Source organism: Podarcis tiliguerta, assembly GCF_965153285.1.
Source record: "Podarcis tiliguerta genome assembly, chromosome: 7".
Lineage (NCBI taxonomy): Eukaryota > Metazoa > Chordata > Lepidosauria > Squamata > Lacertidae > Podarcis > Podarcis tiliguerta.
Genome location: NC_139540.1, coordinates 10,433,677 through 10,453,951, shown reverse-complemented (window position 1 = coordinate 10,453,951; position 20,275 = coordinate 10,433,677). Strand labels below are relative to the sequence as shown.

At 44.4% G+C, this 20,275-nt stretch overlaps 1 protein-coding gene across 3 annotated transcripts in view; it reads left to right on the top strand.

The window, feature by feature from the left end:
• The window catches only part of PHF20L1 (PHD finger protein 20 like 1), a 63,850-nt gene extending 43,777 nt beyond the window's left edge, over positions 1-20,073 (top strand). For all 3 annotated transcript variants that reach the window (XM_083450485.1, XM_083450486.1, XM_083450484.1), the window contains 8 exons: positions 546-650; positions 2,529-2,693; positions 4,199-4,380; positions 4,966-5,065; positions 6,868-7,063; positions 8,939-9,305; positions 16,298-16,463; positions 17,474-20,073. In XM_083450485.1, the coding sequence (XP_083306611.1) occupies positions 546-650; positions 2,529-2,693; positions 4,199-4,380; positions 4,966-5,065; positions 6,868-7,063; positions 8,939-9,305; positions 16,298-16,463; positions 17,474-17,616 (1,424 nt within the window). In that variant the 3' untranslated portion in view covers positions 17,617-20,073. The remainder of the gene's footprint in view (positions 1-545; positions 651-2,528; positions 2,694-4,198; positions 4,381-4,965; positions 5,066-6,867; positions 7,064-8,938; positions 9,306-16,297; positions 16,464-17,473) is intronic.
• The last annotated feature ends 202 nt before the right edge of the window (positions 20,074-20,275 follow it).

Sequence of the window (20,275 nt, the reverse complement as noted above, 5' to 3'; positions counted from 1 at the left end):
CCCATAAGGCGTAGTGATGGCTGCCAGCTTAGATGGCTTTAAAAGGGGATTAATAAATTTGTAGAGGAGGTGTAGATACATGTAGCGTAGCTCCATTGTTGGAGACAGCATGCCTCTCAATACCAGCTGTTAGGAATTGCAAGCGAGAAGAGTGCTGTTGCAGTCAGGTCCTCCTTGTCTAGCTGTTCTCGTTCAAACACAACTAACCTTGAACTATGACTGTAATTCTGAGTTACGACTTGTCATTGTCATTAAATTGCATTGCCTTTGTAGTTTTTTTTTGCAAGGCCCAGTTCTTGGTTCGTCTCTAAAACTCCCTCTTCTTTGAAAATCGAAAACGTTTGGCCACTTCACCTGCAATCCTAAATACACTTACTAGTAAGCCCAGTATGCCTCTGAGTAAATAGGCATAAGTACTGTTGTAAGCGAACAGTTCCACTCTCAGACAGGTGGCTGGAAGCACATGACCTAATCTTGGAACAGGCTGCGTTTGTTTTACACTGATGCCCTTTGTTTAATAAAGATCCTTGCCATTTGCAATGTAGGTAAAAAGAAGGAGAAGGATAAAGAACGGAAAGAGAAGAAGGAGAAAGATCACAAGTCGAAACAGAAAAAGAAGAAAAAGAAAAAGAAGAAATCAAAGCAGCATGGTACAGTTTAGAATATAGTAAATCTAGCGAAAGACTTTGCCTGTTGTTTCAGACTTTGCTTGCTAGTTTGATCTCCATGCATTATGAGCTCCATGCTCCAGTGTTGCTTCAGGATGTGCTTATTAGATCTATTGAGATACTGCCCGTTGACCAAATTGCTCTTTTGGCATCATGCCCCAGTGTCTTCATTCACCTACAACACTAAGCCAATCTATGGCCTAGCATGAAGGACAGGAAGGCTGGTGCCTATCTAGATAATTGTAGCCATTTTCTTCCCCTGCCAGGTCCAGCTGTTTCTGTTTCTACCAGAACATTAGCCATGGTTCGGCTTAGTATTGCATGCAAGCTCGGGCTCATGCTTTGTTATTCTATAAACAAACCAGCAAATGGTAAGCCAATAGCAAACCTTGGTTTGTGTTCATGGTTTGTTTGGCAAATTACAAAACCGTAAATCACCAGAATGCCTATATTAAGCAGATCCAATTGAAAACACATGTAAACGTAATAGGCCGTATAGTAACAATCACAAAGTTATTTACTAGAACGACTTCTCAAAAATTTAGATACCAGAAAAATACAAAATGCAAGAGAGATGAAGAATGTACTACAGCACTGACTATATAGGACTTGTATTTTGTACATACTGGACTTGGTGGTCAACTGAAAAGTTACATTTTTATTACATTATGTCACGATGCTGATTTTGACATTATGAGAAGTGGTATCATGGTTTGTTTGGAGCATGACAAACCAGGAGCCAAGGTTCTGATGTAACACTGAGCCAAACTGTGGCTCAGCTATGCACTCAGAGTTTTCTAAATGTGCACCAACATGTTTTCTCATTCATGCTAAGCCATACTTTGGCTTAGCATTACATGCAAGAGTAACATGTGTTTGACACATGAGATGTCGATCAAGTGCTTATTCTTGGGCATTTGCTCTTTGAATGTGCAGTTCATAAACATCTCTGTCAATCATCTTTGTATCTTGAGATTTGGTGATCAGGGACTGGAGAGGGTGCTTACTGAAAACCCTGCGGCAGACCTGCATTGCACATTCACAGGAGTGAGAAGTTATTGCTTGCACATTTGGGTAGCGTGTGAAGGGAGCACTTCCACGCCTGCCCTATGGCAAGATGTATGAAATCCATACAAGAATTCATACATCTTGTAATGGAGACATGCAAGTTTCATTTTTGCGTGTTACAGCACAGGAAAGGGAAGAGAAAGTGACTCATGCTGCTGTAATTCATCACTTCTTACCTGAATGTGCAAACATATCCAGAAATGCCTGTTGAAGGCTAGCAGTGTTCTAAAACCATGTGAATCTGCTTAAGGTAACTATTTCCTGTTTGTTAGTTTTAGAAGCTATGTGCTTCTTCTTCTTCTTTGGTGATCACTCATAGCCGAGTCAGATTGTCTTCCATAAACACGGTTTTAACAAAGGGTCCGTAAGTGATTGTGGAGGCCAATTCTGGATCCACACGTCCTTCCACAGTGGGGACATTGGTTTCTGGATGGGAGTTGATCACGGTGTGGATTTGCCAAGCGTGCCTTCCTCTTAGCACATTTCTCCCTTGTGTCCTGAATTCAAGTGTCTTCAAAGCCCATGATACCTTTGGTAAAGGCTGTTCTCCAGCGCTCGCAGGCCAGTGTTTCCCAGTTGTCAGTGTTTATACTACATTTTTTTAGATTTGCCTTGACACAGTCTTTAAACCTCTTTTGTTGACTATGTGGACACAGTGCTAAAAGGAGTGACTTTTTAAGCAAGGGTGGTTTTGGTTTTACCTTTTATATTTGGGGGGGGGGTGTTAGCAAAAACCATCTTGACGTAGGTAGACAGTGATAACATGTGGTGTGTTTTGTGATTACTTTGCAGATTATTCGGATTTTGACGATAGTTCTCTCGAGTACTTGGACAGGTGCTCCTCTCCATTCACTAGGTCTTCTGGGAGCTCGCTGACACTACGGAGCACAACCGTGGAGAAGAACACATCCTATCAGTACCCAAGGGCTATTCTGTCTGTCGACCTTAGTGGTGAAAGTAGGTTTTCTGTCTTGTATGTTGATCTGCTTAAATCTTAATTTCATTTTTCATCTAGAGAAATTGAGGAATTAACCAAATATGTGCTGATTTAGCTATCAATTTTTTGTTTTTGCATTTCTGAAGAGTAATTTTTCTTTCCTTATAAAGGACATCTTTCCCCCTAAACCTAATAACAGCCCTCTAAAAGTAGCCTGCCCCCATGGGTTCCCTAAGCCAGCCAGGTGCCTCTGGAATCTTGCAAACAGGACATGTTGCAGATTGTCATCTCCTGTTTTTTCTGCTCCAGCATCTCATAATTTCAGAGATTCTGCCTCTGAACACAAATGCTCAGCATAGCTAGTGTGCCCTTATATATTCTATAAACCTAATTGTTTTGCTTTGCTTATGTGGGGGGGGGGGGACCAACCCTTATCTAGATGTCTTCGCCACGTCTTTTGGTAGTAGCTTGCCTGAGCTCATCCAGTGAACTCATCAGCAAAGTTTGCTCGTGCTTTTGGCTACTACTGTTAAAGAACTGCTTCCCAACAGCAATGCATACCCCTATTTTTCTTCTGTCAGGGGCAAATTGGGAGAAGGCTTTTTCAGTTTTGTTGCCTCCATATCTGGAATGCTCTCCGCAGGGAGGCTTACCTGGTGTTGGATATTACAACTGCTGGGCACTGGGTAAAGACTTCATTAAAAACAAAAAAACCCCAGTCCTTTCCATTTTGATTGCACTACTTCTTGTGGGTTTTTTTATTGGTGTTTTACTGTGTAATGATGTTTTACATTTCAGTTCCTGCTTTATAGTAAACTGAGTTGGAAGATCTCTGAACGAAAGCATGGGGGGTATTAAATCTTTTTAACCTGTAAAATAATAAGATTGATATTCTGTTTTTGAAGTAGGCAGTTTTTGTGAGCACAGCATCATACCAATGCCCATCCAAAGAGGAAGTTTGAATGTCTGCACACAGTATACAGTGGTGCCTCGCAAGACGAAATTAATTCGTTCCGCGAGTTTTTTTGTTGTGCGAGTTTTTTCGTCTTGCGAAGCACCACTGCATTTAAACACTAACAACGGCGGGGAGGGGGGGGGAGAAGTAGGACAGCTGCCGCAGCCGGTACCTCAGACTCACCCGCGCGTTGTGGCCACCGCGCGATGCGGCTGCTGGAGGGCAGCGGGGCTCAGGAGCGCGACTCCGGCTGCAACGGCTCTCTGAGGGGAGCGCGCGAGGTGGGTGGGCAGCGGCGCGAGGCAGCCGGAAGGTCAGCCAGAAGGTGGGAGGGAGCCGGAGGAGCGGGGAAGCGAGCGAGCGTGCAGTGACCGTCGCCATGACATGAGAGGCAGGGCCGTTTCGTCTAGCGAAGCAAGCCCTTAGGAAAATCCGTCTTGCGAAGCACCTCAGAAAACGAAAAACCCTTTCGTCTAGCAGGTTTTTCGTCTTCCGAGGCATTCGTCTTGCGGGGTACCACTGTAATCCAATGCTACCCACTTGCCAAATTGTATTGTTTTCAAATTTCAGACCTCTCTGATATGGAGTTTCTAGACGACTCTTCTACCGAGAGCTTGCTGCTGAGTGGCGATGAGTACAATCAGGACTTTGATTCAACCAATTTCGAAGAATCTCAGGATGAAGAGGATACTCTCAATGAAATTGTCAGGTGTATCTGTGAAATGGATGAGGAAAATGGGTTCATGATTCAGGTAAGGAGTCTGCTCGCAGTACAGTTTTCAATGGAATTTTTTATCCAGTAATTCAGAACTTTTTTTCCTTTGGGATATTATTATTATTTTAAAAAAACCTTATAGAATGGTATGATTCAGGCTGGTTTGAATTAGCACTGTGCCTCCATTCAGTCTCTGTGGGGCTCTCCAGTGGAGGTGGGGGGGGATAATACATATTTTTAATTCTTACAATGGCACAGTTAATACTTTTTCCTCCACCAGAGACCATTCTAAGAGTTCTGTCTCATGCAATTTATGGGGAATAGTTGGAGCTACCTTATACTGGAGTTGCCATTGGCCCTTCTAACTCCAGACAGTTAAACATGAGCGAGAGACTGTCCTTGGTTCTCTTTATCGCTAACCGTTATTAGTTTCAGTATTTATAAGCCGCCTTTCTAGACAAGGCATCCAGAGCCTGCTGCCTCCTTAGACACTTTGAACCAAAGCTTCCACCAGCCATGACTGCATGTTGTTGTTGTTGCATTAACCAAGCAAGGGTTGGACCCGAATTTCCCTCTCACGTTATGATGCATTATTTCCTTTCTCTTTTAATCCCTGCCACAGTGTGAAGAGTGCCTGTGCTGGCAGCACAGCGTGTGCATGGGACTCTTGGAAGACAGCATTCCGGAGCAATACATCTGCTATGTTTGCAGGGACCCACCTGGTAGGAGCAAATTTTCAAGCTAAGCCCCAGCGTTTCCAAGCCCCTGTAGTAGCTCTCACGACCGCCACTGCTCCCGTTTCCCACACATCTAAGGATGTGTTTCTATAGCCAGCATTTGTGATGATATAGTCTAGGATCTGGCCTAGGCAGTCAGCAGAAATCCATGGTGCAGTTGTTGCTCAGACTTCAGGCGGCGCGCTACATGCCCTCCCAAAAACTAACTGGGGAAAGGCAGCACCTCAGGATGAAATGTTCTAGCTCAGTTCTCCAACATGCTAGTTTTCCATCTATAGAGAGATGTTTCAGGTTTTTTTTTAAAGAGGAGATTTTTGTTGTCGGTCAATTCAAGGAAGTGTGACACTTTCTGCAGTTGTTTTCCTGGGTTTGTCTGTAGCGTTCTGTGGCCACTAACATGTGGCCTTTCCTTGTCCTCCTGTCCCATCCTTGTGGAGGCCTAATGCTATATTCTACCCTTATATGCATCTAAGGCAGGGGAGGGGTGGGGAGTTGGATCATATGGCTCCTGTCCATATGAGGCTAAGGGGTGATATGATAGCCATGTTCAAATATATAAAAGGATGTCACATAGAGGAGGGAGAAAGGTTGTTTTCTGCTGCTCCAGAGAAGCATACACGGAGCAATGGATCCAAACTACACGAAAGAAGATTCCACCTAAACATTAGGAAGAACTTCCTGACAGTAAGAGCTGCTCGACAGTGGAATTTGCTGCCAAGGAGTGTGGTGGAGTCTCCTTCTTTGGAGGTCTTTAAGCAGAGGCTTGACAACCATATGTCAGGAGTGCTCTGATGGTGTTTCCTGCTTGGCAGGGGGTTGGACTCGATGGCCCTTGTGGTCTCTTCCAACTCTACGATTCTAGGTTTGTTAATTGTCTTGCTTTAAAAGGCATGAGGATCCTACGCCCTTTTAAAATGTGGGTATTTGGAGGGGGCGTTATTTGGTGGTTGTTTTTAATTTGATTATGTATTTTGTGGTTTTATATTTTGATTTTATTCTGTGAACTGCCCTGAGACCTCCGGGTATAGGGCAGAATACTACTACTACTAATAATAATGGCATGATGTGGCAGGTGGGTGTGGCTTGGCCAAGTGGCCTGGTGGGCCAAATGAACAGGTCTGACAGACCGAATTAGGCCTTTGGGTCGGAGGCTGTCTACCCTTCCTCCAGGGCAATGCTTCCTCTCTCTTGCTCTATTTATGATTTATAATCCACTATTTGCCCAAAGGTTGCAGGCAGATTAATTTTTTTTAAAGTATGTCCCAATGAAAGAGAATTAAACAGATACAATTAAATAAAAAAAATGCAGTCTGTCTGCCATTTTAAGTCTTCCCCTGGTGTTCCAAATCCTGAAGATGCTCAGGATCCAAATTAGGAAATCACCGCACCACAAAACAACCACAAATGGGGCTTCATGGTGCAGACCCAGAAACATCCCAAAGTTGCAAAACCAGGTGATTGGGCAGGCAGGCAAATCTCTTCTGTGATAGGAACCTACCCAACTTATAGTAAGAGCCCATAAGCCTTCCCAGCACCAATGCTGACATCCATTTGAGGGCACGTTACTTCTCCCATTTATGAGTTATAAACCTATATAGGCTTATGAATGTGTTTAGTTCATCTGTTTATTAAATGGAGGGCATGGTTTCTCACTGCCTGTAACTGCAGCTGTGGTGGCGCTTGTGCAGATACACACCTGTGCACCCACCCTTTTGCATTATTCAGTCTCCGATAGAAGACAAAAAGCATGGCGAGAGAATAAGATCTGAATCCCTCGTTGTCTCTAGGTCAGAGATGGAGTGCCAAATATCTCTACGATAAAGATTGGTTGAATAACGGCCACATGTGTGGTCTGTCGTTTTTAAAAGAGAACTACTCTCATTTGAATGCCAAAAAGATTGTGTCGACGCACCACCTCCTGGCTGACGTGTATGGTGTTACGGAAATACTGCGCGGGCTGCAGCTGAAGATTGGGATACTAAAGTAAGTGTGCATTCTCATGTTGCGTATTGTTTTTTGGGTATATTCTCTCCTCTTTACCTTGGTAGAACAATAAGACACTTAAGAATTGGGGTAGTTGCGTGGCAGGGATAGAATGGTTTCAGGGGAGCAGGGGCCAGTTTTTGTTTATAAATTTTATTTTCTGTGCAAGATTACAACAAAAATTACAAACATTGAATCCAAAATAAAACTATACAAACAAGAAAGAAAAACAGAACACAAAAAGGGAAACAAAAGAAAAAGCACACATCTACAAATAAAACCATATCTTCATTCTAATCTAGTCATTACATACATATACATATATTGACTTCCTTCCTTTGTTCTAAGACCTCAAAAATTTTACTCTTTCTAAATTGTTGTGTCTAATGTAGATTACTTCTATCTTTATACTTTTTACACCATTTTTCTTTAATCCTGTAAAGCATCATTCATTACATACTGAGATGCTTACTCCAGAACAATGTTTTTTCATATACTCTTTAGCACATCCCACTTCTTTTAATAATTTCTGGTCCGATTGTTCCCTTAAAAATGCTGTGAGTCTTGCCAGATTTATATATTCACAAAATTTAAGTTGCCATTCTTTCATTGATAGAATTTTTCTCCCTTTCCAATTTTTTGCTGTAAGCATCCTGGCAGCTGACGTTGAGTAAAGGAATACTTTCCTTTGATTGTCAGGAATATTGTTTGTGATTATACCTAAAAGGAATGCCTCCGGTTTTTTACTGGGGCCAGTTTTGATGTGGAGGAGCTCAGCTCTCCTACCATAGTTTCCCCTGATGGTTTCGACCAGCTGTTATCGCCGTTAGATATTTGTTTAAGAAGAACAAAGTGCCGAGCTCTGTGCAATGCTCAGAGGTGACATGGTCCTGCCACGAGGAATTACAATGTGTTCCAATTTCAGTGTCACATTGTTCAGCCGTACCGTCTCTGGGTGCTCAGGTGAGCATGCCTGGTCATTGCAGGACTTCGGTAATTTGTTTTGACAAGCCCCTTTGCCACGTCAGATTGAGTTCCAGAAAGACAAAAGGCCCTGCTTTGCATTCAGGCGTCGAACCGGACATTTTCTGGTTCGCTGCCTCCATAAGTGGAGACAGAAGTGTTGACGTACAGAGATTTGAGCCAGTTCCCCTGCCGCCCCCACGTCAACTGACTTATGTGTATCATGAGACAAACTTGGTTCCACTTGATGGACTTGTGAACACTGCAGACTTCACATGTCATGGAACTGCTCACCCGAATCTCTTTCGTAAAAAAATGTCAACACAGATACCCTCTTCAGGCTGCTTAAATCGACTTGTGTCCAGTTCTGGGCACCACAGTTCAAGAAGGACACTGACAAACTGGAACGTGTCCAGAGGAGGGCAACCAAAATGGTCAAAGGCCTGGAAACGATGCCTTATGAGGAACGGCTAAGGGAGCTGGGCATGTTTAGCCTGGAGAAGAGGAGGTTAAGGGGTGATATGATAGCCATGTTCAAATATATAAAAGGATGTCACATAGAGGAGGGAGAAAGGTTGTTTTCTGCTGCTCCAGAGAAGCGGACACGGAGCAATGGATCCAAACTACAAGAAAGAAGATTCCACCTAAACATTAGGAAGAACTTCCTGACAGTTAGAGCTGTTCGACAGTGGAATTTGCTGCCAAGGAGTGTGGTGGAGTCTCCTTCTTTGGAGGTCTTTAAGCAGAGGCTTGACAACCATATGTCAGGAGTGCTCTGATGGTGTTTCCTGCGTGGCAGGGGGTTGGACTCGATGGCCCTTGTGGTCTCTTCCAACTCTATGATTCTATGATTCTATGACTTCGTTTCTCTACCACTTTGACCCCTTTATCTTTCTTTTTTTTTCTCCCCAGGAACAAGCATCATCCTGACCTTCATTTGTGGGCTTGCACAGGTGTGCGGAAGGATCCAGACCAAATAACTCTTGGAGTGGAAAGAAGGGTATTGGCTGTGCCAGATACCATTAACCCCCCTGAAAGGACGTATCATGGTCAAAACCATAGAGAGCCCCCTAGTTTACCCCAGAAGATGGAGGAAACGTACATTACGAGCGAGCACAGTTACCAGAAACCCCAGAGTTACAGTCAGGACTGCAAAATGATGACCGATCCTATAAGCTCAGACGACGACACCAGCAGTTTTGAAGACGATCAGGAGCTTCCCTTAGAGGATAAAAACTGTTTACAATATTCATCTAAAGAAGATGGTTTCAGCCATCAGGTAAAACTACCCATTTGTTTGTGCAACCTTCCAAGAATTACAGTCTTAACCATGACTATTCAGAAGTAACTCAGTGGGAATGGGGGCTTACTCCCAGGTAAGTGGGGCTAGGAGTGAAGGCAGAAGCAACAAAGAATCCCATAGCACCTAAAGTTATTGTTGCCTCTGATGGAAGTAGACCAGGCATAGGCAAACTCAACCCTCCAGGTGTTTTGGGACTCTTAACTCCCATGATCCCTAGCTAACAGGACCAGTGCTCAGGGATGGTGAGAATTGTACTCCCAAAACATCTGGAGGGCCGAGTTTGCCTATGCCTGAAGTAGACTCTGGTCCAGGTATCTTCAACCTTTTCAGATACAGGGCCCCCTTTTAACCCAAACATGCATTTGGGAACCTATATATTTGCATGGCGGTAGTCCTCTTGTTGCAACCTACCTTGGATCAGGCCATGCCCCTCTAGTGCAGGGTTTCTAGTGATGGTAGTTGGACTACAACTCCCATCATCCCTAGCTAGGAGGACCAGTGGTCAGGGATGATGGGAATTGTAGTCCTGCATCAGTGTATCCTGACCCACCAGTTTGAAGACAAGTGTCCTAGTCCGCAAAAACTTGTGCAGTGTTTATTTTGGTTACTTCCTAAGCGCTCCGTAACTCCTAACTTGTTTTTGCTGTGACAGGCTATCTTGGCTGCCCTTCTGGCAATTTTTATGAAGGCAAAATTACCTTCCGATATCAGAGGAGAAAAGTCTAGTACAGTGGTGCCCCGCAAGACGAATGCCTCGCAAGACGGAAAACCCGCTAGACGAAAGGGTTTTCCGTTTTTCAATGCGCTTCGCAGGACGAATTTCTCTATGGGCTTGCTTTGCAAGACGAAAATTGACGAAAATTTTTGAGGTTTTTTTCCGCTCCAAAACCCCTTTTTCTGAAGCGCTAAACTGCTAAAAGCATTTTAGCAGCAAAACCACTAATCCCTTAAGCCTTTAATAGGCGTTAATAGCCCTTAAACTGTCAATAGCGCTAATCCGCTAATGGGCTTGCTTCGCAAGACAAAGAAACCGCAAGACGAAAAGACTCACGGAACGGATTCTTTTCGTCTTGCGAGGCACCACTGTATTTAAAAGTTTCTTGGAAAGAGCAGCTGGAATGATGGGTCAGTGCTGTCCATCATTCCAGCATTGGACAGAAGGACAGAATTTGAATTGGGAAGTTTTATGCCTGTGCATCACATACTGAAGACGCCTTTCTTTACCTACCTTGGCCTTTGACACCTGAAATGCATAGTTTTAGGACCCACCCTGTTATTTTGATTGCATTTGCTTTTGAACTGATTTTAATTTTGCTTTTTAAGATTGCTGTAGCCCATCCCTGAGACCTTTTGGTGAGGGGCGGGTAAGAAGTTGAATTAACGATCACTCTAGCAGTGAAACAATAAATAATGCTACAGAAATAAATTTTGGTTGGACACATCAGAAAGCATTTCCTTGACTGTAGAAGCAGTTCAAGCAACGGAGTCAATCTGAGGCTGGATAGTTTTCGGCTGCTTTCAGGGAGCATTCTGGAGTTGCATGAGTGCCACAAGTAGGCCAGGCAGTGTAAGAACTTTCATCAGGGCCAAGGGAGGAGAAGGTTGTGGTTGTTTCACACTTGGGCCAGGAGGAAGTGGCGATTCATGTACTGGGCTATGGCATCTTCAGGCTTGCACTTCTGCCTTCCTGTCTAACTCTCATGCCGCCTTCCTGTCTAACTCTCATGCCGTGCTGCTGCTCCCTCACTCCAAAGACTGCTTGTAAGCAACAGAGGAACAGGATGCGGCAGCCACACAGTAGCAGATTGAAGGAGACCATCAGCTGGTTCTCTCCTTCAGCTACAGGGAGGGGGGGAAAGTATTTGATCTTCTGCTAAATTTGCCCGTTCGCCCCCTGACGAAGAAATTACCAGTCCATAATTTTAATGGTAGGTTTATTGTAGCTGTAAGAGTCAGAATAACAACAGGAAAACCCCCCAGAAACCTAGAAGACAAAAGTCAGAGATTGATGTGCATTATAATGAGTGAAATAAGTATTTGATCCCTTTGCAATAGATGACTTAGTACTTGCTAAGTGCCTTGCTGGCAATTACAGAGGTCAGACGTTTCTTGTAGGTGGCCACGAGGTTTGCACCATTAAAATTATGGACTGGTCATTTCTCCGTCAGAGGGCAAACGGGCAAATTTAGCAAGGGATACTTTCCCCCCTCACTGTACGTCAGTAATGGAAGAGGAGAGGTGGGCCACAAGACAAGTTTAAAATACAAGACTGTGGCACTCTAGCGTTACCCTCTGTGTCCTTTGCAGACCTTTGTGCTTTGTGGTTTCACATCTAGTAGTTTCTGAAGCAGGCAGCACCCCAGAGCAAGATTGCGGGCCCGACTCTGCTGCCTACCCACTGGCTGTCCTGCCCAGAACAGCCACAGCTCCCTGCTGCTTGCTCCCTTTCTGTCCCTCCCCCAAGGCAGGTTGCCTCCATGACTTAACACATAAAACTACATTATCCAGACTTGTTTCCTATTCACAATTTGCCTCCCCCCCATCCACCCGAGTAAGAGGAGTGAAACTCATTTCAAAATTTCTCTTCTGTTGGGGGGCCACTAGGGGCGCATCAGAAGATGGCTGACAATAACATCTCTCCAACCCACACGAGGTAATTTGGAGGCTGTGATGGGAGTAAATAGCCTCTCTACCCCCCCCCCCAGGATTGTGGGGGGTGGCGGCTGCCCTTGCCTGCTGTGCCCTATACCACCCCCGAATTTGTGGGGATGGGGGCACTAGGCTGAATGCCCTCCTGTGGGATCTCGGCGCTCCTGGACGCTGTCTCTGATCCGCGCCACTAGCTGCAAGAACTTCAAAAGAAACAATTAGGAGGAAGCGAATGCACATATTTCAAGGAAGGAGGGGGAGTAAAGACTGCTAACAGAAGAGATCTCTGATAAACAAGACGAGTCGGAGGAACAAGAATTAACCAGATGAAGATACACCAAGACTCGGTATGGCAAAAGGACTGAATCATAGAATCATAGAATCATAGAGTTGGAAGAGACCACAAAAACTTTCCTTTCTTTCCTCTATGTGATTAAACAAGAATCCCCCCCCCCCCCTCACAAGTCAGAAATGTCGTTTGAAGGACTTAAGCTGTGGATTTATGTCTGTGTGGAGATAAACTTTCTAACCAAAGCATGTGTCAGGGAACTGCCATCGGAGCAGGAGGCGGAGAGGAGTCTCCCGGATGATGGTGGAGAGGGTCCTAGTAGAAGGAGGGATAGCCCATCCGCTGGGGAAGGTAATCAGCGTAACACCAGTGGGAAAGGGGAGGAGATAGAGGAATCGGAGAGGTGGCTCCAGGACTCTTCGCAGGAGACCAGCGGAGAGGGTACGAGCGCTCCGTTGCCCACACCCACCTTGCGCAGGAAACTTTCGTTCAGGCAACAGGGGAGGAGACTGGGCGCCAAACAGCTTCTATGTTGGAAGCGGTTTAAGAAACGCCCACTGATGGATTCTGCCAGCGACTGAAGCAGCCACAGATCTTGAGGCTGTCCTGACAGAAAGGGTTCAACCATGCAACCTAGCCAGGAGTAAAGGCAACTTACGCACGAGCAACCCCTAGAACCATTACAGCATGCTTTAAGAAGAGCGTGGAATGTATTAGGGCTTTGGAATGACGCAGTTAAAAATACCGTCGCTATATTGGGAAGTTCTGTCGGAGGACTTAAGTCTGGGAGGAGAAATAGAGAAATAGAGCTGTTTTTATATCGTGGGTGAAACTCCTCAGAGGGACTTAAGAACGACAGTTCTGTAATTAATGATGGAAAGAGCGATGTTATCTATGAATGCGATGATATATGGAAACCATCTCGATTTGAGGATTGGATGAACGGAAAAATTCACACAGGATTATTATTGGTGTTTATCGGCTTAAGGAGATTATCAGAAGAGATCATAAAGAAAAAAGAGAAAATATACGAACAAGATGAGATGTGGAAACAGCAAGATAAGACTGGATAGAATTATGAACTTTGTTTGGACTGATTTGGACATTAACGCAGTAGCAAGAAGATGATCAGAATCCCCCTTCGGATCTTGAAATATGGGTCCCCTCAACAAAATTTAAAATTCGGCTTTGTAATTCGGAATTTATGTGATGTGATTTGATTTGATTTGATTGGTCGGTTAATAAAAAATATATTTTTTTAAAAAACAAAATTTCTCTTCTGTTACTCGACAATTACACTTCCAGCTTGGCATTTTATGAACTCATGCTCAATGTGTTGTTGTTGTTGGTTTGTTTGTTTGGAGGCAGCAGCAGTCATAATATCATGATTTTCTCTTTTCCTAAAAGATGTTGTTTCTACTTCCTTTCCTGCATTTCATTTCTCTTCCTGCTAAAACTTGCCTGGTTCACAGGCAGTTCCACAGTTGCTCGGTCTTCCGTTTCAGCTTTTTTGCAAATCCATAGCTGTTTTTCAGCTGATGCTCTCCCCGTAGTCCCCCATGTGGAAGGACTGCCCACCAGGCTCCAGTTTCCTGCCCGTCTGCCCAGTTGAAGGAGTACTAATGATGGTGTAATACAGTGGTGCCCCGCAAGACGAATGCCTCGCAAAACGGAAAACCCGCTAGACGAAAGGGTTTTCCGTTTTTCAATGCGCTTCGCAGGACGAATTTCTCTATGGGCTTGCTTCGCAAGACGAAAATGTCTTGCGATTCTTGCGATTTTTTTTCGCTCCCCACCCCCTTTTTCTAAGGCACTAAGCTGCTAATAGCCTTTTAGCAGCTAATCCGCTAATCCCTTAAGCCTTTAATAGCCGCTAATAGCCGCTAAACCGCTAATAGCGCTAATCCGCTAATAGGGTTGCTTCGCAAGACGAAAAAAACCGCAAGACGAAGAGACTCACGGAACGGATTCTTTTCGTCTTGCGAGGCACCACTGTATGTACTTAATCTATAACGCACCGTTGGGGTTAAAAGTCTATGCCTTTACTTGCGACCTTTGCATTTGTGGTCATCTGCTATAGAGCCCTATTCTGTGTGTGCTTGGTAGGTTGAGAGCGAACAAGAGCTGAACCTTGACGTTCTGCCTCACACTTTTAATTTTCGTTGTACTTCACCTGGTGCCTTGAATCAACAAAACCTGAAACTTGTTTATCTTTTTCTGTAACTGATCAACAGTGCATGGTGTGTTGAGCACAAAGATTTTTCTACACATATTACACAGCACAGATCATCCTCTAGAATAAAACAGCTTACTAGGGAAATGCTGAAGTTGCCCTTTGGGGTGCCTCAGAGTCAATTTTTATGGTAGCCCAAATCTCAGTTGTATGGGTGTATGTATATATCTCAATTTTAATTCATGAGCTATTGCTGTTATCTGCTCTGATTTTATATTTTATCCTTATGAACGCTGTTTTTATTGTGTTATGCGAGCTGGTCTTTGACCGTAATAAATTATCTATCTACACATATCACACTTATGTTCCAGATGCACAAAGCAGCACATGGACTGTACAGGAAATAATAATAATAATTATTGTTATATTTGTACCCCACCCATCTGAATGGGTTGTCCTAGCCCTTCTGGGCAGCTTCCAAGAGATACAAGAACACAATAAAACATCAAGTATTGAAAACTTCCCTAAACAGAGCTGCCTTCAGATGTCTTCTAAAAGTTGTATAGCTGTTCAACTCCTTGACATCTGACTAGAGGGCATTCCACAGCTGAGAAGGCCCTCTGCCTGGTTCGCTGTAACTTGGCTTCTCGCAGTGAGGGAACCACCAGAAGGCCCTTGGCGCTGGACCTCAGTGTCCGGGCTGAACGGTAGGGGTGGAGATGCTCCTTCAGGTATACTGGGCCGTTTAGGGCTTTAAAGGTCCGCACCAACATTTTGAATTTATAGTACCACACAAACTCCCTTTGAAATGTGCAAAACTTAAAAGTTATTTGCTAACCTCCTTCCCTTTCTTTCTTTCTTCTCTCACCAAAATATCAATCTCTGACAAACAAACACTGGAAGTCTGTGCAGACTCCCCATTGCCTTGGGAAATTTTTATCATCGATAGCTGGGCCGTTCCTTACAAATATGAGATCTAGAAGTATGCCACTTTAATAATAAAAATAAAAATAAAAATAATAAGCTAGCCAGAGCTAACTCTTTAAGGTCCTGTTGATTTCACTGGGAAAATTCAAGCATGTGCTTAACTCTCACCAAAATTTTGAAATCAGAGGTGCCCATAATCCATTTGCTGGATTGTGTCTTACATTTTTACTACCACCATATTTTGCTGGAGAACTTCAAGTCCATATTAACGAGGATATGATTTACAATGCGCAATGCTTCTTTACAGCCATTATTATAAGTTGTATTAACTTATGCGGTAGTTGTACAAAGGTAAAGGGACCCCTGACCATTAGGTCCAGTCGTGGCCGACTCTGGGGTTGCGGCGCTTATCTCACTTTATTGGCCATGGGAGCCGGTGTACAGTTTCCGGGTCATGTGGCCAGCATGACTAAGCTGCTTCTGGCGAACCAGAGCACTTCATAGAAACACCGTTTACCTTCCCGCTGGAGCGGTACCTATTTATCTACTTGCACTTTGATGTGCTTTCGAACTGCTAGGTTGGCAGGAGCAGGGACCGAGCAATGGGAGCTCACCCCGTCACGGGGATTCGAACCACCGACCTTCTGATCGGCAAGCCCTAGGCTCTGTAGTTTAACCCACAGCGCCACCCGCGGTAGTTGTATAGTCCTCAACAAATCACCTCCAATGCTCTCTTGTTATGCTGTGTCATTTAGGAGCAGCGGTTTTGTTTAATCTCACTCTTCAGCTACAGGGAAGCATCTTCAATCAGGCTGTATCTGTGGGCAGGTGTGGTGTAGAGACAGCCTTAAATTGTGACTACGCATTTGCTAATTCCTCTCTCTCTCTCTCTCCCCACCACCCAATCTTTCTTTTGTGGATATCAAACAGAGGCATTTGGCTGAAGGGAACACTGTGTTTGTATTTAATGAAAAAAGAGGAGCCGAAGAACATGTGGACTCCCATCTTCAGTGGCAGCTAAACCTCCTCACCCACATAGAGAACGTACAGAATGAAGTTGCTAGCAGAATGGACATTATCGAAAAGGAAGTGGATGGTAACTATCTTAAAGCAATACGCGCATATATTGAAATTTGGAACCTGCCCCATCCCAAAGTTTCTGGAATGGTAGCATGTTTAGAAACTGGTGCGTAATGTACAATGCAGGGTTCACAATCATCACCTTTTGAGCAAGCCTAGAATAATAATAATAATAATAATAATAATAATAATAATAATAATAACAACAACAACAACAACAACAACAACAACAACAACAACAACAACAACAACAACAACAACCAACAACAACAACAGTAATAATAATAATAATTTATACCCCTCCCATCTGACTGGGCTTCCCCAGCCACTCTGGGTGGCTCCCAACAGAATAATAATAATAATAATAAAGCAGTAAAACATCAAACATTAAAACCTTCCCTAAACAGGGCTGCCTTTGGATGCCTTCTAAAAGTCAGATAGTTGTTTATTTCCTTGACATCTGATGGAAGGGTGTTCCACATGGCGGGTGCCACTACCGAAAAGGCCCTGTGCCTGGTTCCTTATTCCCTGTAGCTTCACTTCTTGCAGTGAGGGAACTGCCAGAAGGCCCTCGGAGCTGGACCTCAGTGTCCGGGCTGAACGATGGTTTGGTTGACAGCTCTAGGAATCATGGAATTGTAGAACTGTAGAGTTGGAAGGGACCCTGAGGATCATCTAGTCCAACCCCCTGCAATGCAGGAATATGCAGCTGTCCCTTACAGGAATCGAACCTGCAACCTTGGCATTATCAGCACCATGCTCTAACCAACCGAGAATAGCTGAATGCCCTGTGTTTGTCCTTTTGCGACCTGTTCAGATTAAATGGCACAATACAGTTAGTTGAAACCAGAAGTGGGTGCTTCCTATCTCCCCACAGCTGTCCCAGAGCGGAAAAGGGATCAGGCTTATTCTCAGAAAGCTGAGAAGCTTGGACACTCCCCGGTTTAGTGCGACTCCAGAACCAGGCCTAAATATTGCCGCATCTTGCTATCCCTAACTGTGCTTGTATCCCTTTTGTCTGTGCAGTTTTAGAAAGCTGGCTTGACTTCACCGGGGAATTGGAGCCGCCGGACCCCCTTGCACGGCTGCCTCAGCTCAAGCGCCGGATCAAGCAGCTCATATCTGACATGGGGAAAGTCCAGCAAATAGCAACCTTTTGTTCCGTATGACAAAGCGGAAGCTGAAAGGAATACGCAGATAGGCTCTTAACAATGGATTTCTTGCGCTTCTTTGCGAGACTGACGGAGGGGTGAAATACGAAAATAAAAAGACGCTTGAACACTATTCCTTTGTTCTGTGCTGGATGTCCCGTTATCCCGAAGGTCTTGAGAAAAGGGGAAAGAGAAGGAACACATCAAGGAAGGGGCACACGATATGGCCTGCCAGGATGTTCCCACAGGCCATGTCGGGGAAGTCTTCAGACTGGTGTTTCCTTAAGGGGGAAAAAAAAATTAAGAAGCTGTGTTGGAGAAGGAATGAAAGCGCAATGTTTTCTTTCAGTGTGATAGTAGAGAAAGATTTGCACCCCCTGGTATCTTGAAGGATAGGTAAAACGGAGCCAAGGCCTGTTTTTCCTGGTGCAACAAATATTACCCAGGAAAATGAAAAATACTAGCTCCCCTTTTTTAAAAAGAAAAAAAGAGAGACTGTTTTCTGTGGTGGCCTCTTCACGAATATTATTTTTTAACCTTCCTTGCGGGGATCTTGCGCTCCTTGTTAGAAACAGGTCTGGGGAGGGTAATTGTCAGAAGTGCCAAATGAAGTTTTCGAAAACCACTGAAATGGGAGGATGAGAGTCGTCTGCCGTGTGTTGCTCCCTTTTCCTCTTCCCCTGCTCCCCTAGCAGAGTCCTCCATAATGCCAGCCAGCAAACCATCCAATATTGTACTTAAATCATATTTGCGTTTAGCCGCAACAGTATTCAGGGCTACAGTGCATTTTTTAAAGAACTTTTTTTGTCCTGGGCGACTGCTTAGCATTAGCTCTCTGAACTACTGTTGCTCCTCAGCTGGATTGAGGAATGACCAGAACATTCAGTATGCCAGCGGATGGGCTGTGAAATCGGGCCATTAACATGTTTTTAGATTTTGGGCAGCCTCCGAACAATGCGTCCCGCCAGTGCAAGAATTTCCATTTGTTGCAACAAGACTTGCACCCGTCTCCTCTCCCCTGCATCGTCCCCTAATCTGCTCTGAAGGGTTGGGAACCCCTAGAACAGATTTAGAGGGGTGTGGTGAGAAGGGGGGGAGGCCTGCAGAAATCCTCACGCCGATGGGACCGTGACTTGGTGCTGTTTTTGCAGACAACCCTTTGAGAGGCAGGCAACAGCACAGAATGAAATTGCAACATCTGTACAGGTGTCTCCCGATGGGATTCACTTGTGTTGCATGCCAAGGAGCTTGGAATGGCTCAGCCTGTTCCTGTTGTCATTTTCTCCAAATCTTTCCAACCCTTATTTATAACCCTGGAGCGGGGGTCAGCAACCTAAGACCCGTGGGCCACAAGCGGCCTACAGGGGTCGTTTAACTGGCCCATGGACCCCCGCTGCCCGCTCGGTTGGCTACCATGCACCGCGCTAAACCAGAGCAGAGCAGGGACCGCCTTCCTCAATGTTGTCTGGCTTCCCATTGGCTGCAGGAAGCTCCTGCAGCCAATGGGAAGCTGTGCACGCCTCCTGTGCGCCGGAAGGAGCTCCGGAAATAGCGTTTGTGTGTGCATGCGCGCTCCAGCCCACTGCGGCATCTGCGGGACAGTGAACCAGCCCATGCCACAAAAACTTAGCCAACCCTTCCCTGGAGTGACCTGCAGGATCACCCCCTATGAATCAAAATCTGAGTGTCGGTAGCTGCCCTTGTAGAGCGGATATGGCGAAGAACCCATTACTCGTACTGAGCGCCTCTGATGGAGAATAGCTCTTCGCTATATGTTAGGGACGCTTAATTATGAGTTTGCAAAGCATTGTGAAACCAAAGTCAACCTAGTTGCTGTGCGGTTTTTGTTTTTATTGTTTCTGCACCAGAGTCCAGAGCCTTCACTTCACTTCTGTTCATCTGCAATTTTGCTGCAGCCACTGCTACAATACACCTTTTATTATGTGTATATGTCTCTCTGTGTGTTGGTGTGATACACACATACAGGCTCTCATATACATAATACAATCTAGAGACATATTTATATTGACAAGTCTAGTTTTATTGCAATAGACTAAGACCTTGGTGACAAAATATTTAAAATGTTGCATTTTAACACGTAGTTTCTAAAAGAGAGAAAGAGATGAAGAAGATGAAAATAATGTATGTACAGGTTTTGAAATTTGTAAAAAAATAAAGAAAAGAAAATGAAATGCAAAATTTTAAAATACTGACTGTTCAGAAGAGGTTGTGTAACTAACGGCAGCACAATACTTGAACTCTTTACGCCTCCCTTGCAATTTCAGTGCTGGTGATATGTATAAAAGCATACGAGAACTGTATGACAGGCCATAAACTTGAAGTTCCCCCGGGATAAGAGTACAAGCCACTGTACATTTTTTTAAAAAAAAATGTATTTAAATTTGCAGATACACTGTTCTATATGTAAGGTACTGTATGTAAAGCTGTTTATTAAACTATTCTGCATACTCTGCATTCTTTCACTCTTCACGGCCTGCTTAACATTTTATTTTCAATTTACAGATCATCAGATTTGCCAAAGCCTTTCGGGAGGTTGAGAAATATGCAGTTTGTGTGACAGTTGCAATTTGGGATATGGAATTGCCTTATGATGAGTCAGGCTATTGCTCTGTCTAGCCCAGTCATTTGACCTGCTCGATGGCAGGTGGTGTCGTAG